We start from the raw sequence: 18,194 nt of genomic DNA on the forward strand, positions 1-18,194 counted from the left end.
TGGTTCTCAATTAGGAATACATATACCTCTAGGGCAATGGTTCTGAAAGTGTCTGCAGACCACTAGTGGTCTGGCTCAGGGCTCAACCTTTCCCCTGCAGTGGGGAGCCTGCACTGGTGCTCTAGCCCTCCTTCCCCCATGTGGTCGGAGTGGGGCTGGCTTCCCACTGCAGGGAGAGGAGCCCAAACCTCACAGGCTGGATCTGGCTTGCGAGGGAAGGAAGCAGCTTTGCATGCTGCTACTCCCCCTTCCCCCAACTGGGAGAACAGAAGCATGGGAAAGCACTCACATGGAGACTTTCCCCACTGCTCCCATTGGCTGGAATCATGGCCAATGGGAGCTGCAGGGATGGTGCCTGGGAGTGGCAGAAGACATGGAACCGGTAAGTGCCCCCATCCACCTCATGCCCAGACTTTGCACCCTCAATCCCCTCATGCATCCTCAGCCTGCTCCTGCACCCTATCTCCCAGACTTTGCCTGCACCCAACCTCTCACGCAGATCCCCCCAGCCCACTCCTGCACCCTGTATCCCAGCCAATACCGCCCCATCTTCAGCCCACTCCTGCACTCAAGGCTTCCCCACTTTTAGCCTGCTCCTGCACCCTACTTCCCACCCAGACCCTGTCCCTCCAGCATCCATTTTGGCATCATAGGTGATTGGCTGGTCTGTGGAAAGGTCTGCATTGAGTGGGTGTGGTACAGGTCAAAAAGTCTGAGAACCACTGCTTTAGAGTACATAAAGGTCTTCCAGGAATACATCAACTCATCACAATATTTGCCTAGTTTTACAGCAGGCTACAGAAAAAGCACCAGCAAAGTTAGTGCAAACTAAAATTTCATATAGACAATAAATTGTTTATAATGCTGTTTATACTATACACTGGAATTTATGTACAATTTTTATATTCCAGTTGATTTCTTTTAGAATTATATGGGTACAGTAGTCTGGGAAGATTAAGAGTCACTGATTTAAATTCATAGGAAGGATAGGTGACGGATGCTTGGCATGAATATTGCAAGCTTATGGAAGGAAGAAAAATTGTGAAATCTAGGAAGGAGAAGATAGTAGAAGAATAGTAATACTATGAAAATAGTTATAGTTACATTTGTGCAAGAAAGGATGAAAACAAATATTACTCTGCTAATCCCTGTAGTGGCATGGAGGATACGTGAGGTATATGTTTGGGGCATCCCCGCTATAAGTCGCACTGGTATATATCCATTCTGCACAAAAGTCATTGACACTCGTAGGAACTAATGCATTGTAAGTCCTCCCATTCCACATTCTTAAGTCATGCAAAAAAAATTGCTCAAATGGAAGTCAGACGCAGGGAAAAATGTCCCTGCTTTAAGTTGTTTTGCTTTAAGTCCAGGTTATTTGGAACATATCTTGGACTTACAGTGAGAATGGCCTGTATCGATAGAAATCCTCTATATCAGTGGTTCTCAAAGTGGTCTGCGAAACCACTCTGAGAAACCTGCTAACAAGCCGTGCCAGTTTGTTTACTAACTGGTGCCACAGCCACAGAGCCTCATGTCTCCCATTGGTTCCAATTTGCCATTTACGGGCAAGGGGAGCTGTGAGAAGCAGCAGCTTGGCCCATGCTACTTCCTGCAGCTGCCCTTGGCTACAAATAGTGAACCGGAGCCAATGGGAGCTGCGAGGTTCCGTAACCACGGTGCTGGTAAGTAAACACACCTGCATGGCCAGTTAGCCGGTTTCTCAGAGTGGTTTAGCAGACCACTTGGAGAAACACTGCTCTATATGGTAGTAAATAAGAATAGTACTACTCTACTAATTAATAAGAAGTCCTGTGGCACCTTATAGACTAACAGATGTATTGGAGCATAAGCTTTCGTGGGCAAAGACGCACTTCATCAGATGCTTGCCTTTGCCCATAAAAGCTTATGCTCCGATACATCTATTAGTCTGTAAGGTGCCACAGGACTTTTAGTTGTTTATGCAGATTCAGACTAACACGACTACCCCTCTGATCCTAATTAATAGTACTTCCAAGTATTGCAGTTCTACTCAGAAGTTTAAAAAAATGTCATCTGTAACCTCAGAATAAATTATTCAAGAACAGTGTGAGAGGTACCTTGTCCAATGTAGTCCAAACCAAAGTTCATTCCAGTTCCCATCCGCAGTACTTCATAGAGCCACCTGATACAGTAAGGAGAGATCAGAGTCCTAGTGACTGCTTTGGCAATGGCATTCCCTGCCCTTCGCTAATTCTGTTCCTTACTGCCTGTTTTATTATGCGGGCTCTTACCTCTGGACCTGTTAGTTTCTTGTTGGAGATTGTCTGGAAAAGACTCATAGTTCCTGTTTATCTGCCCTCCTTAAATAGAAGATTTTGGGATGCCTTCCAGACCTTTCACTTCTTCACCAGGCACAGCTGTGTGGCGGCTACCCCTTTAAAATGCCACTTCTGGCATTTCAAAGGGCAACTGCCATGGGGCCTGGGGTCAGCTGGGGAATCCCAGCTGATCCTGGGCTCTCCGTGGTGGCGGAACCCGGGTTCTGGGGAAATATTGTGCATAGGCCGGGATCAGATGGGGAGTCCCCAGCTGACCCCAGGCTCCACTGCTGTTCCTTTGAAACACCACCTTCGGGTTTCAAAGTGGCAGCCCTGCACACTTGTGCGGGGCTGCCACTTTGAAGTACCCCTTCCCTCCTCCTTTACTGCCTCTATCTCATAGAAGCAGCAAGAGGGAGGGGGGAGAATCAACTAGTCGACTAGTCAAAAGACTATCTGATAAGCAATTGCTTATCAGATAATCGACAAGTCAACTAGTCTCCAACAACCCTAGTTACCAACCATTACATATATTTGAGGTTCAAGATATAAAGCGTTAGGTATTTAAGAGGCTGAGGCAATCTGTTAATCTCTCTACCTTATGACAGTTTATAATTAGTTGACATAAATCAGTATGTAAATAGAAATTGAATAGTTAATTCTTTTTATTAAAATGATTCAAAACACTATATTACTGCAATTTTAGATGCTTACATTGATCTCTGCTGGTGAAATCAGAACACGTGAGCTGTAAGGTCCTTGCTGAATTTGCCACTATTCCTCTAATTTTTTTTGCATTATATCTTTGTTCTTAGATAGTTGGGATATTATAATTTTGTTTGCTACCCTGTGGGGTCTGTGCACCAACATGGACTATGTGCAGCATTTCTTTGTTTAATTTTAGGAACAAAGTACTAATGCTGCTGTTGATATAAGGATCAGTGTTCTGGAGCAAAGTCCAACAGATTAAGTCATTAGATCCACCATACCAAATCAATGAGGCTTTTGAAAAACAAATGCTGTAATGTAACAATTTTAGTTTGCAAGCAGAAATGATTGTGAGAGGCATTTGCCATATCTTATATTTTGGGCAATAGATGAATTAATGATGTTATAATATCTGTGGTCTTGAAAATACTCTATATAATCAATATAATTATAATCTATATAATAATTTGATGTATTGTAGAAAAAATATGGAAGGTAGCTGATGTTCCTTAATTTTTTAAAGGTTAAGTGCAGCAGTGTTGCCAACTTTGAAAAGTGCCTAGGGGTGCTTAACCAGCTGGGCCAACAACCACTATGGGCCCCAGGCAATGTGGGAGGAGCCTGGCTCTGCATCCCACAAGGAGTGGGGCCTCCGGCAGAAGGGGCAGGAGTGGGGCAGCAAGCCCTCAACACTGCCCTGAGTGCAGTGCGCGCCCCTCCCCCTCAAGTCCTGTGTGGCATGCCAAGTGTAGTGCTTTGGCAGCAACTTAATGTTCCCAGTGCTCTGGGGCGGCTGCTGCTGCTGCTTTGAATCGTTGGGCCCCAGGGTAGTTGCCCTTATCCCCTCCTCTGCCCTCCCCTCCCATGCTCAACCCCCAGCTCTGCCCCCAAACCCCACCCCCAACTCCATCTCCCAAGGTTATACTCCTGCCTTCCCACCTTCACTCTGCCTCTTCCCTACCAGTTCCGCTTCTTCCCCCAGCATACTGCATCTTTGCTTCTCCTGCCTGCCCCTTCCCCCCAAATGCCACAGAACAGCTGATTGCAGCAAGTGGGAAGTCTAGGGAGGAGAGAAGGGGATGTGCTGATCTGTGGAGTCCATTTGTGGGTGGGAGGTGCTGGGGGGGAGGAGTAGAAAGCTGATGGAGGGCTGCCCATTTTTCCCTGTGGAGGAGCATCCATGGAGTGCAATCAGCCAGTGTTGGTCCCAAACCCACTTGAGAACTGGACACTGAAAGCTGAATTGAACACTGTTCTGTCTTGTTTTTTCATGTCTCTTTTTAAATAATATATTTCCTTTTAAGGTAGACTGCAGTACATTTCTTTTCCGATTTTCCTTTTTAATGTTACATGTACCATCACAAACGTACAAAGGAGATAGGTGCACATTTGTACAACAAGAGAGTTGCAAAATTGTTTTTTCTTCAAAAATTCTCACATTTAAAGTACTTTGACTCAGAGGCTTATAGAGCCATGTACAATTTGGATACAAATTTTCGTTGAAAAATAATTTTCTTAAGATATTTTAATAATCTTAAACAGACCAAGATGACAATGAAGAGCAAGATATTCCTTCAGATGCTGATTTTTGGAAGGGTCCTCTACAAGAGACAGATGAAAAATCACGGTAAGTTCTGATACCTATACCAATAATTTGTATATCTTGTAATAGTTATACTTATTAAAAAATCATGTGGCTACATGTGTCTTTTCAGGATTTGTTATGATTATTCCAAAACTGAAAATGAGTGCCAAATCTTCTTCCTTACTTTATATACTTGAGTATAGTGAAACTCCTCACTTAACTACTAATGTTCCTGAAAAATGCTATTTTAAGTGAATCGATATTAAGTGAATCCAATTTCCGCATAAGAATTAATGTAAATGGGGAGGCTACATTCCAGGGACATTTTTTCCTGTAGACAAAGGCAGTATATATATATATATATATACATTTTAAATAGTTTAATACTGTACACAGCAATGATGATTGTGAAGCTTGATTGAGGTGGTGGAGTCAAAGGGAATATTTCCCAGGGAATGTTTTGCTACTAAATGATGAAGTAGCACTCGGCTGAGCTCTCAAAGGTTAACATGTTGTTAATGTAGCCTCGTGCTCTAGAGCCATAGTCTCCAACCCATCGACTGGTCAATCGGGGGGCTCGACCATTTGATCGCAAGGCATTCGGGCCCCCCCCCCCCCATTTCTCCCTACTGTCAAAAAGAAGCCCCTGCTGATGCTACCTTCAGCGACAATGGAGTATGGGAACTTTCGAAAAAGGATTTTTTTTTTCTAAAGAACCACATCTAGACTGCAGTTTCACTTTCAAAATACCCTTTTTTGAAACAGCGATTGGACCCAAATATGCAAATGAAGTGTGGGATATTTAAATCAGCACTTCATTTGCACTTTCGATCTGCCAAAATTACATGCCTCTTTCGAAAGAGGGATGTAGTCTAGACAAGCCCTTAGTCACTGGCCTTTTCTGCTTTTCTTCTGCCTTCGCTGTTAGCTTGGGCCTTTGCAGCACTGTGGAAGGATCTGCCACAGGCTTGGGCTCCATAATGTAATAGATATGCACATCCCTTGAGGTGGTTCTTTTTGCCATAATTTGCTCCTTTGTAGTTTTTTTCACCATGAAATATGTTGGAATATTTGACCAATGGGAAGTAATTCTTGTTAAGATAATACAGGCAGTCCCCGGGTTACATGGATCCGACTTACATCGGATCCCTACTTACAAACGGGGTGAGGCAACCCCGCACTAGCTGCTTCCCCCCAGCAGACCAGGGAGATGCGGAGAGGCTTTTCTCAGCAGACACCTCAGCTTGACTGAGGGAAGTGAGGTGTGGGAGAATAAAGGACTGAGGGAAGTGAGGTGTGGGAGAATAAAACTGAGCTCTGGAGAAATGTTTGACTAGAGTTTCCCCTACAATATGTACCAGTTCCAACTTACATACAAATTCAACTTAAGAACAAACCTACAGTCCCTATCTTGTACGTAACCCGGGGACTGCCTGTACTCCCCATTTACTTGATTTAAAACCAGAAACAAGAGAATGAAAATGGGGATTTTAGCTTTAGATCCTTTATAAATAAAATCTATATTGGACACTACTTAACCAAAAAGCACTAGTGACACAACTTAAGTTTTGAAGAATGAAAAGAGAATTGCTTTGTAGCATAAATTTGTTGTGCATGCATGTATCCATCTTTCCCAAAATAGGGATGTATTTAGGATCCAGTGCTCATCTTATTCCCTTTGATTATTCAAGAACAACTAAAGACCTGATTTCATTTTAAGCAAACAATTTAAACTGTATTGGTATTTTCTCAAATGTTTGGCCTCAATATACTTGAAATCAATCTGTTTTTTAAATACTTTAAAGGAAATACCTATCTCGATGCACTTCAGCTCACAGGGAGTCAGTCATACCTACCTTCACTCCATGGGGATAAGTATCATACACCATGCTAGTCTGTTTCTGCAAAAACAGCAAGGAGTCCTGAGTCATCTTAAAGATTTAACAAATTTATTTGGGCAAGAACTTTCATGGGCAAATGCATCTGATAAAGTGGGTCTTTGTCCATGGAAGATTATGCCCAAATAAATCTGTTAGGGTATGTCTACACTAGCTCATTAATTCGAGCTAGATAGGCAAAACAGGCAACCGGAGTTGCAAATGAAGCCCGGGATTTAAATATCCTGGGCTTTATTTGCATGTTCCCGTCCGGCTGCCATTTTTAAATCAATATTAGTTCAAACGAACTGCCCACGACTACACGCGGAAGTTAAAGTTAATCCGAACTAAATTCTTAGTTCGGATTAACTGTTACTTCTCATGGAATGAGGTGTAACAGTTAATCCGAACTAAGGACTTAGTTCGGATTAACTTTAAACGGCTGCGTGTAGCCACGGGCTGTTTGTTCGAACTAAGGGGGATTTAAAAATGGCGGCAGGACGGGAACATGTAAATAAAGTCCAGGATTTTTAAATCCCAGGCTTCATCTGCAACTCCGGTTGCCTGATTTGCCTATCTAGCTCGAATTAATGAGCTAGTGTAGACATACCCTAAGTCTTTAAGATGCCACAGGACTCCTTGTTCTTTTCCCTTGGGGATAAAGACACAAAAAATAGCAGAACAGTCATGGTTCTTTTATGTGGTAAGATAGCCATTGAGAGGCCATGCAAGGAGGCACTACACTTTTACATACCATGAAGCGGTGCTCAGCAGCAGCTTTCTCTTTATTGGCTTGGAGGTATTGTGGAGGGACTGTCTGCCACTATGCAGATGCACAGAGCCCTGTGGAAATCCATGGAAATAAAGGGTATCTAGTGTCCTTCAGGGCTCTATCGGGAACTGCAGTGGTAAAAGCATCAGCATGTCAGGATGTCTCTTTCAATAGCTAGGGCCCCACATGAGCAGCTCCTTTAACGTGGCTGTACTGCCTCCAGACCCGCCCACTAGGGTGAACACAAGGCTCACTGGCAAAAGTCCCTAGCCACACTAGTGTATGCAGGCATCTTGCATGCTCTTAAACAGAAACCACAGAGTGCTGTGTGGAAGGGATTTTGTTCTGGGAGTATATAAGCTGCTTGCACACAGTAGCGTGAACAAGGACAGCTGGTGGTGAACCTTGTGCCCACCCGATTGGGCAAGGATGGGGGCTGTATAGACATGCCAGAGGACCTGTCCACATGGGGCACTGGCTCTGTGAGCAGCATCCCAACATGTTGCTGCAGTTCAGCAGAGTCCTGCAGCTCTGCGATACCAGATTTATGTCCATGGATATACGCATCCACTGATAATAGATTTTGGATCCCCACAAGGTTCTCCAGTTAAACTATGAAAAGACACCTCCTTCCCTCAACTACAGCTTCATGGGCTTGAGTATCAACCAGGAAGTTATAGTATGAGGTTAATTATAAAAAAACTCTATTTGCATACATACTCAGCTAGAGATATTAATAGAAAAATCCCCCAAAAAGTTGTTGTTGTGCTTGCAGACCTACAAATTCCATGATACTTATGGGGAAAAATTAAAAACAAATATATACCTTGATTCCTGTAACCATTTAGTGTTAAAGCAGAAAAGGTGAGATTATAGTCAATCGGTATGAAGAGAAATGTAGCAGATCTTCTGTAATTCCAGACAGACAAACTGTGTCCTAGTCCCTTGTTTTTAGAGATGTTATCTGTAAATGTTGGATCACTGGTTATACACTCTAATATTTATTGTAAGAGTAATGTCATGCCAAAATAATTTAATTAATTAAAGAGTATTCCCTAAATACCAAAACACTGCTTCTGTCAGACAGAATGAGGAAGAAATGGAGGAAAATAGAAATGTAGTATACCTCATATGCATTGCTTTGAACTTAGAATCAGAAAAGATTAGGGTTAGAAGAGACCTCTGATGATCAACTAGTCGAAACCTCTGCTCAAAGCAGGACCAACTTTTTCTTCTTATAACCAAAAATCTCAGAAGATGTTTGCAGCACAAGGAATAGCAACTGTGATACCCTACATTTGTTGCTCACATATTTTAATGTTATTATTTGGTTTCTCTTACAGGGAGGAAGAGTTTGATGAGTATTTTCAAGACTTATTTCTCTGAAACTCCATATTTATTCTTGAATTCATATCTGAATACCAAATCAGATTTAGGAACCTATATTTTTATGTAAAATTTGATTAAAAGCACTGTTCCTACAATTGATTGTGTATGAACGCATACCCCTGCCTGCATAGAGTATCACTGATTTCACTAGGCCATGTGCATGTATGGGTCAGTTGCAGGATTGAGGCATAAGCAGTTTCTCTTGGAAGACGATAGACAGATACCCCTGTGTATTAATGAAGGATGACATATATATTGTTATAATTTATTTTCATCTGAGTGCATAGTAAAGTACAAATTTAAAATATTGTAGAAGACACTGCACATTAACCTCAAAAGAGGGTGAGGAGACATACAAAAATGGGGTTTTCTGATAGAATGCAGTGTTTTTACAATGATCAGCTACGTGAAGTACTTTCTTCTATTCTGCACATTAGTTAATTGTTTTAAAGGCAAATTATAGTTGACTTTCTGTTCTGAATTTACCACTCAACTCTTTAAAAAAGAACTATATATATTATTAATAATGCTGCAGGAGTTCATAGATTTAAATTCAATAGTCATGTGATGTTTAAGACTCAAAAATCTTTTTGACGTTTCTGATTTTATGAAACTTATCTTTGGTAAGTAAATCTTTTCTTCCTAAAATCAATTATGTTTTCTTTAATCATTTTCATAAGTATTAGTTCACTGTTACCCTCATTTTAAGTCTATTATTTTAAATGTTGTTTGACTGACAGTCCCATGGTCATTCTACTAGTACTTTAGGATATTAGTTTGTCACATTTGTTGTAATAAATGAGGTACATGGTTTGCCGGTGGGAAAAGTACATACGGCTTACGTGTTATCTGTGGTTTCTGATCCCCTTAGCAGTGAATGAATTGTAATCCTACTTTAAAGTGTAATCCTGAGCATACCAAGTCAGTAACATATAATAACACTTGAGACTTAGTGTTTTTTTCCTATTCAAATTGCAGCATAACTTTAAATTCATTTTATTGTATGTTTCCAAAGAAACAGTCTGCACAAGATTAAATTCCAATGGCCATTCTTTTGTCAATGGAAAATTATTTCATCTACATAAGAGACATTTGTGTTACCATAGTACTGAGTGAAATTTATATTTTAAACAGTCTTGGTAAAATTAATGGTTTATAAAGTACTGTCTGTATTTTTGAAAGCAGAAACCTTAACTGGATGAGTTGTTCACAGTATAGATGCCGTATAACAAAGTGCTTGATGCAGACAGCATAACTCTGTAGACATGGTTGTAATATATCCATGAACATGTGCATGATTTGTGTAGATCCACAGATCTCTATTTACATTTAGTATTACTTAACATAATTACAATTTTAACCATTCATACATACAAAATGGATGACAGTACAGAGACACATTTAAGGTGTCCTTGAATAACAAGTAAAGGTAGACTTGTGTGTGTGAAGTCTTCTTTCAGTAAGAAGATGGATTTAAAGGTTAATTCTTTGTCATCTTGCAAGCTTGGTTAGGAGCCAAATCCAATCTACAGCAATCAGCTTAAGTCTATGTAACTTGCCTATAAGGGCTTTAGTACAGTTTGTTGCTATATTTGTTGCTGCAAATGATGTAGAATAGGCATGTATTTTGGATACCTACTTTTTTTCTGGGCCTTCACAATATAATTATAAAATAGTACAATATACATATTAAATACATTGTTTCATTTAATATATTTTTAATTAAAAGTAGATGACAAAAGCAAACTTGATATTTCCTCATATCTACATTTGTTACAGAAAATATTATCCCCAGATTTATGGCATTTTAAGTCTGCATAAAATATTTGGCCCATTAATAAATTAAGGATATATTTGTGGAAGAATGTTTTATTTCTCATTATAGTTGCACAGTAGCTATGTGCTATGTATGTTAGAACATATTTGAAGGATTTTTTATAAAAAATGCTAGAAGGGTCTTGGGCAAAAGAGAACGGAGAATGTAATTGTTCATGCTACATATACAGTGTAATTTTAGTGTTACCTGCACACATGTAGAAAGAATAGTATTTAATGTACGAAGATACAGGATCACAGACTTACTAATGGAGCATTAATCAGTGACTGCACATCACACTCGAAGAGAAAACTCTGAAATGTTCTCTCCTTCTGCTTTTTGTAGGGAAACTTAATATACAGTAAAAGTATATTAGTAAATATAAAAACAGATATTTCCCCCTTGCCCTTGTGGATAGTAAATTACCTCCAAGCAGTAGAACCTGTACAATCCTATTTTGGAGGGAAAGGAATGGTGGCAGGATTTGAGAAGGCTGCACCTGGAGAGAATAATTTCTGTGCATTTAAAGCTCACCTTTTATACCTCTGAATTGTTAGATTTGGAATTGGGTCCAATGGAATACATTGCTTTGGTATATGAATGTAATACATAAATCCATTGCTCATTCCCCTTTTCTCTGCCTATGGCAATGGCAGACACTCCAGACCAAAAGCGAGAAAAGTGGCTGTGGAGAAGCTCCATTACCATTCTTTATACTTATGGAAGAGATCATTAATATACAGAATAGCTTCCTAGGGTGTGGCTATGGAAGGATTTGTGAAGACAATTTTTGTTCATTGATCTTATTAGGGTAAATTCAGGAATTCTGAAATACCAGACACATGTATTTGTTATTTTATCCAAAAAATATTGTATTGTTTCATACACTTTTTAAGAAGACATTTGAATCTATAGCTTTGCTATAGGAATATTTGTGTAGGTACTGTAATACATTGTTCATTCTAAATAAAAAAGCTTACAATTCTTATGACCTGCATTTTGATTTTATGTAAAGAGACAAGTTTTGTTCATATAGGGTACGAGGTACATGGGTCACTGGCAGTTAAATGATGGGCAGAATTGCATACTTGTGGAGAAGGGAATGGTTTCTCCAAAGCCACTGCTACAATTACAAATTGGTAGTGATAGCTTCAGGGGGAGGATTGCGCCATCGGCCTCTTTTTGTAGGCACAAGATGGTGCTAATATTTAGGTGTTTTGAAGTAGTGGAAGAGATCATTCCAGGATTGTATCTAGAACTGAGGATGCAGGAATGGGATGTAGTTCAGTTCAGATGAAAAAAATTAACATAATATAAAAATGTAAAACTATGAATTTTGAAATTTTCTGCAATTTTTTGTTTTGGTATGTGCAACTTAGATCTTATATGAAATTACTGGTTGTAATCTATCATTAAAAAGTCATATATAGTTTTCTGGACAGTCTGCAGCATTTATACATTTTAATAAAAATACTGTATATAAATTGAGTGCCAAGAAATCATACCAAGAAGTGAACACATAATCAACTCATTTTGCACCATAATTCATGTTTTCTTTCCATTTTGTCTTCATGATTTTTAGTTTTCAATGGATTCCGCCTCTTTTATGCCATTAGTAATGACACTCAATAAATGGCATTTGTTTAAGAGGATTGTTTGGCCTATGCTATCCTATGCATTGTAGAAATCCACTGAGGTTTTTTGAAGTTCTTTCTAGATGTTTTGTTTTATTTTTCCAAGTAGCAGAAACATAGACTTTGAGACTCTTTTAGTGCCATTGAAATGCATTACAAAATTATACATGTTTTGGATTTGCCATCATCATCTCCACCACCTCCTCCACCTTTTGCTGCATCTTGTTCTGCCAATAAAAACAGAAAAAAATGTGAATGATTGAATATTCTTTTCATTTTAATAAGCTTCATTTTTTTCCTTTATGAATGCTAATTCTGTGACATGCATTTTAATTTTATTCCACAACACAAGTGTGTTTGTCCACTTGAAAACTGAACCCATTGTCAGGATTGGTATATATTTTTCAATTAACAGAATATTGAACAACCAATATTGAGAAATAGTACAGTAGTTAATATCAGCATTTACCAATGGACAAACACACACTGAACCACTTTTACTGGAAAGTTTCAGCAATTATGTTTACTTAATCCTGTCCCTCTACATCATACCCCCCCACGCACAAATGAAAGCCTGCAAAGGGAATATACTCTTGGCTCAGTTATAATCTTGGAGACTATTGGAGGGGAGTATAGAAACTTTCCCCTGACTTAAGTGTTGATTATGATGATAGAATCTTTTATCGAGTTGTGTATAAACCTGTTACCAATCAAGAGAGAGAGATTTCTTTTGTATGTTCAATAACTGCTGTCACTAACAATGTTAACATCTCTCTCAAATGATTCCACAGATTTTGATGGGTCTAACTTCTGATCTGTTCAGAATAGTAACTTGTTTTCAGTTTCATTTTAAGTTAACATACCAATATTAGAATTAAAACTTACATTTGAAAGTTGTGGATCACCACGTTACTAGGTTATTTTCGACCCTTTCCACCTGCATTAAAACATGTCACATGATCAGTGCCCTACTCTCTGAAATTTGTGGATGTAATTAACAGTATGATACTAAAATAATTTGTTTTAATTTTATAATATCTTGTCCTGTTTATTCTGTTCTGAACTTTCCACTGTTGTGGTTCAGCAAATATATTTATATTTATATTTATTTTTATTTTTTGTCTGTCAGATAGTTAGAAAAGGAGGCATCAAAAGCAGGTCACTATGATCTAGGGATAAGAATTTTTAAAAATCTGCAAAAATTAAAGCACTGTTCTGTATTTACATAGCCTTGATTTTGGTGGTTTAATAATTTATCACATTCTGTACCTTGTTTAGTTTGCATGACTTCATCTCAGGATACATTTTTGAAATACTGGATAATTCATAACCTTTTGTAACACCATCCATTATGATAATATGCATATTGGGCGATGTCCTTATTGACTGCAAGAGACCACCTGGGATTTGGACAGTTGTATCTTTACATATGTCTGCCTGTGAGTAAATTTCCTTGGGGATGTCAAATGTTGTGTAAATCACAGTGACCTCATTAACTGAGTAACCTCATGTACCAGTAATTTTAAATGGTTAAAATATCCGATGAGAGTACAAGTTTTCTATTCTTTCCAGACATCTAATTTGACAGTTCTTTAACTGAAATCTTAGTTTTAAGGACATGATCCTGCACCTATTAAAATCAGTGGGAGTGTGTCATAAAATCAGACCGTAAATGATAAACTATTTTGCCAAAAATGTAGAAAGATGCAATCGTGTGTGTGTGTGTGTGTGTGTGTGAGAGAGAGAGAGAGAGAGAGAGAGAAATACTGCTTTTTTCAGTGGGATTTATCTCTTTTTTGGCACTTCTATAAGTTATAACCTTAAATTCCGGTACATCAATATGAGACTTTTCTTGTAAATCCCATATTTGGTCTCTCTTGTAAGATGCTCACCAATAAATTCAGCTTGAAAGAAGAAGGATTGCTACTACATCAGAAAAATATATAGGTGCATATCAGATTAGGGAGAAATGGAATGTATGCCACACCTATCAAATGTGTGTAACAACCTGGTGTAATCTGTCAAAACAATTTTATCTCCTGCAATTTTTCTAGAAAATGAATTATTTTTACAGTAGTCCATACATGTTTATATAAAAGGTGATATATTTTTGTGATATTAAAACTGACATGATTAAGTTTCTGCACACTTCGAGCCATATTTATAAAACAAGATTTTAAAGGTATTCATGTGGACAGTTTTCGATTTCAACATTTGACTCACTTTGTTCAGTTTTTGCTTTCAAAAATTGGTTTTCAATAAGTGATGCATTTTACAGCATGCTTAAACCACCTTTATAGTGTAGCCTTCTGAATTTAGGGTTAGTTTTGCCATTTAAATTGAGTCAGGAACTTCTTAGTTCTGGTCCAGCTTCTAATAATGACTTGATATATGGCTTTGAGCAATTTTCACATCTGTATAATATGGGGAAAAAACTCCCTACTTCCCATGGATATTATGAAGATTAATGCATTGCATAGTGTCTTGAAGATATAAAACACTTTTTAAGATCAAATTGCTTTTCTTCGTGAAATTATGCCTGCCATTGTTCATTTTTGGAGTTATTTGCCATAGCTAGTGATCTGTGAGCCTTTCAAAACAGCCTGGCTGTTAAAGGAGTTGCACATTTGAGCCCTAGTGTACTGATGTTAGAGCTGATGTTCAAAATGGAGTGGTTTTTATAATATAATTGGCTTCATTCACTCTTATGCCCTTCATTTAATTTTATGGCTTTAGTTTTTACCAAATCAGAAATCCTTTCTAATCATCTCCTGAAGAAAAAGATGTGGACTTGTAACTTCCAGTTAATTAAAAGAGTAAAACTGCCAAGACATCACTAACTTCTGGAAGTTCACATGCTTTGAATCATTATTTCTCCCTCTTCCTTTTCCACCACATACTTTTCATGCGATGTTGATATTCTCCAGATTCTGGAAAAGGGTAAGATGGTTTTGTCTGTTCAACAAGAGTTTTAACAAGATCTAGTTTACTATACCTGGCAACAACTACCATCAATTCTCTCGACAGCCGGAAAACTTCAACAGCTTCTCCTAGCTTCCTCAGCAAAGTATTCTGAGATTTCTGGTAGGTTCTGCTGACTTGGAAGTGTCTACATATGGAAAGCTTCCACATAGACATCCCTTACAAGACTGTTTGAAGGTTAAATCACAGGAAGAATAAATCAGTGGTCTGGTAGCACTTTATAGACTAACAAAACATGTAGATGGTATCATGAGCTTTTGTGGGCACAGCCCACTTCTTCAGATGACCAGAGTTTTGAACTCAAAACTCCAGTCATCTGAAGAAATAGGCTGTGCCCACGAAAGCTCATGATACCATCTACATGTTTTGTTAGTCTATAAAGTGCTAGCAGGCATTTTGTTGTTTTTTTAAGTTTATTCTGTACAGACTAACTCAGCTACCCCCTGAAGCTTCAGGAAGAATGATGTTTACTTCTTAGCTACACTATCAGTGAAGATTTCCTGTTACCATGTTGTGATAGCACAATATGATCAAGATCTTTTGAATAAGCTTGTTTGATTTCTGAGAGTGTCGTTTTACCTTCAGTCTTGAGAGATTGAAGGGAAAGTGTAAGACTTATTTGAGGGTTTTGTATTCTTTGGCTGTGAATTAGTGAAAAAGGAGATCAGTACAAAAGATCAATCCCAGAGATGTTTGCAGTCTTACGGGGAATATTCACTGCTTTTTGATTTGCATCCTCTGGATAAACAGAGACAAGCCCCAGTTGCTTAATGCTTATGATGTTGACACCCACAGAAAACTACTTCTTCAACCCTTTCTGGTGACTGCAACTGCTTTATCCTTGGGTAAGCAGCAATTTTGTTAAGTTCAAAAAAGACACTGTTTCACTTTCTCCTCACCATGGCAATTTTGTCACACTTTCTAATATGGCAGTCTAGGGCATCAGTCCAATGTGTCCTGGATTAGGTTGCCTTGGCAAGTTACTCATTGTTTTATTATACACAAAGCAAATTCTTCAAGTTATAGCCACACATAGTATTTAAGCACTGAAATAAATGTGTATTTGCATGTGTGTGCTTCAGACAGAATATGCCAAATGGTTGTCTAGTATATGAATGAAAATCTTAAAGATGCCTAACCTTTTTTGGCTGCTGCTTCTTCCAGCTTTTTCTTTTCTTCCTCAATAATTTTCATCTTTTCGTCATATTCATCAGCCCGTGTTTTCCATTCCACCCTGTTGTTCTGAAGACCATCCAACATTGGTGTAATTTCCTTGTGAAACCTTGAGAATTCCTAAATAAACAATAATGAGTTATTAAGCTGTCAATTTGTAATGCATGGTTATTTTCAGGTTCTAGCATGACTACAAAGGTATTGTTGATGTGAACAGAAACTTCCTTTGCTTTCACCTTTCAGTAGTTTTACATGTTTCATTGTATGGCAGGAACAGTGACAGAGATTTAACTTTGTTTTGTGTTATGAGCTCAGCATTTTGTTGGTGTCTGCTTAGCATGTGTGCTTTTCTGTTGAAGGGAGGAGATGAAGTGCAGTTGTGGTACCTGTTAGTACCATTCTATTGGTGATGGCGTATGAACCATGTAGTGGGAGTTAATGAGAAGCACCAAACTGAGTCAGTAAATCAAAGCAATTATGTGCTGTAAATTCTAGCTTTTCCCCTAAGCCTCCCCCTGTCCCAGTGTATTCTCCTGGCATGGCTTTGCCCATATTTACTATAACACATGTGATCTATGAAGACTGAGCTTTTACCTGTTGCTGTTTAAAATAGTACATTTCATTCTACTGCATGATGGCATTTTGGAAGAGCCTTAAAATCCAGATGGTATAGGAACATACATCATATTGCTGTTCAGAAGATGTGAACAACTCAAGTATTTCCTATGCCAATCCAGCACAAGGTGCATAATGTTCATTGCTCCCCAATCCATCTGTGTTATGCTCTTCATGTTAGAAGGGGCTCTGTGAAGTACAGTGATTAAGCTCTACCTCAAATCTTTCAAGAAACTGAACAGCTTCTAGAAATGCTTAGTTCCCTTGAGTTCCTTAGGACTTCAGAAGGATCCAGTGTCTCCAAAAGATGCTAAGCACCTTTTAGGAGTGTGTAGTACTTCATAAAAGTAGATGAAAAATCATGACCCTTTGAATGAAAGCTATTTGAATGACTAGGAAGGCCCTGCTAACATCTAGAATATTTGACTATTGTTTTTCACTCGTGCCATTCCAATCAATGCAAAGGAAGAATAAAATTTTATTCTTACCTTGTATACAAATGTACACACAAAATCAATGAAACCAACTTGAAGCTTAGGCAATTCATCTGCTTTATTTCTGTCCATCATAGGCTAGAAAAAGAATATTATTATTTTAATGTGAATTTGCTGCATTTTGAGTCAATAGGACAACTGTTACTGACAAACACATCTTCAATAACTATTATTTCATATTGAAGTTACTGCTGGTTAACATGTCAAAATACTTACAATTGGCTGTTGCTCTAGCACAGTTCGCTCTAGATCACCTTGCTCCCAAAATTCATTTGCAACCATAAGGGCAACCTGGAAATGAAAATCTCCTGTATTATAGATATTGTAGTATTAATCAGCACAGTTGCAGAATGATGCTGGAATGTATTTAAGTATTTCCAGGAAATGTTGGAGAACATTTTTGCTTAGGATTAATTGAGAGTTAATCAGTTTATTTCCTTTTTAAAACAACTATTTTTTTTCAAGCCATAGTGCTGCTGGTTCTTCAAATGGCAGAAGGTGATTCCCAATATATCCAGTAATATATCTTCCTACCAGATAGAAGGAGCATGTATAATCCTGTTACCATAGCTATTTATAGAGCCCTGCGAGGATACACAAGGGCTGCATCTAGACTGGCATGATTTTGCGGAAATACTTTTAATGGAAAAGTTTTTCTGTTAAAAGTATTTCCGCAAAAGCGTGTCTAGATTGGAACGGATGCTTTTGTGCAAAAAGTGCTTTTGCGCAAAAGCATCCGTGGCCAGTCTAGACGCGATTTTGCACAAGAAAGCCCCGATCGCCATTTTAGCCATTGGGGCTTTTTTGCGCAAAACAGTTCTTCCCTGTCTACACTGGCCCTCTTGCGCA

At 38.5% G+C, this 18,194-nt stretch overlaps 2 protein-coding genes across 4 annotated transcripts in view; one reads left to right on the plus strand and one right to left on the minus strand.

The window, feature by feature from the left end:
- Nucleotides 1-12,094, plus strand: part of LOC102462381 (protein FRA10AC1 homolog) — a 94,618-nt gene extending 82,524 nt beyond the window's left edge. Inside the window, exons 13-14 of the mRNA XM_075935153.2 lie at nucleotides 4,551-4,635; nucleotides 8,586-12,094. Coding sequence (XP_075791268.1) covers nucleotides 4,551-4,635; nucleotides 8,586-8,628 — 128 coding nt within the window. The 3' untranslated portion in view covers nucleotides 8,629-12,094. The remainder of the gene's footprint in view (nucleotides 1-4,550; nucleotides 4,636-8,585) is intronic.
- A 78-nt stretch (nucleotides 12,095-12,172) lies between these two features.
- Nucleotides 12,173-18,194, minus strand: part of PDE6C (phosphodiesterase 6C) — a 67,027-nt gene continuing 61,005 nt past the window's right edge. For 2 of the 3 annotated variants that reach the window (XM_075935147.2, XM_006113192.3), the window contains exons 19-22: nucleotides 17,562-17,636; nucleotides 17,340-17,423; nucleotides 16,203-16,356; nucleotides 12,173-12,308 (exon numbers count right to left, since the gene is read on the minus strand). In XM_075935147.2, the coding sequence (XP_075791262.1) occupies nucleotides 12,235-12,308; nucleotides 16,203-16,356; nucleotides 17,340-17,423; nucleotides 17,562-17,636 (387 nt within the window). In that variant the 3' untranslated portion in view covers nucleotides 12,173-12,234. The remainder of the gene's footprint in view (nucleotides 12,309-16,202; nucleotides 16,357-17,339; nucleotides 17,424-17,561; nucleotides 17,637-18,194) is intronic. The other variant, XM_075935150.2, reaches the window with a different exon arrangement.

This window comes from Pelodiscus sinensis, chromosome 8 (assembly GCF_052426305.1).
Source record: "Pelodiscus sinensis isolate ZL-2025 chromosome 8, ASM5242630v1, whole genome shotgun sequence".
NCBI lineage: Eukaryota > Metazoa > Chordata > Testudines > Trionychidae > Pelodiscus > Pelodiscus sinensis.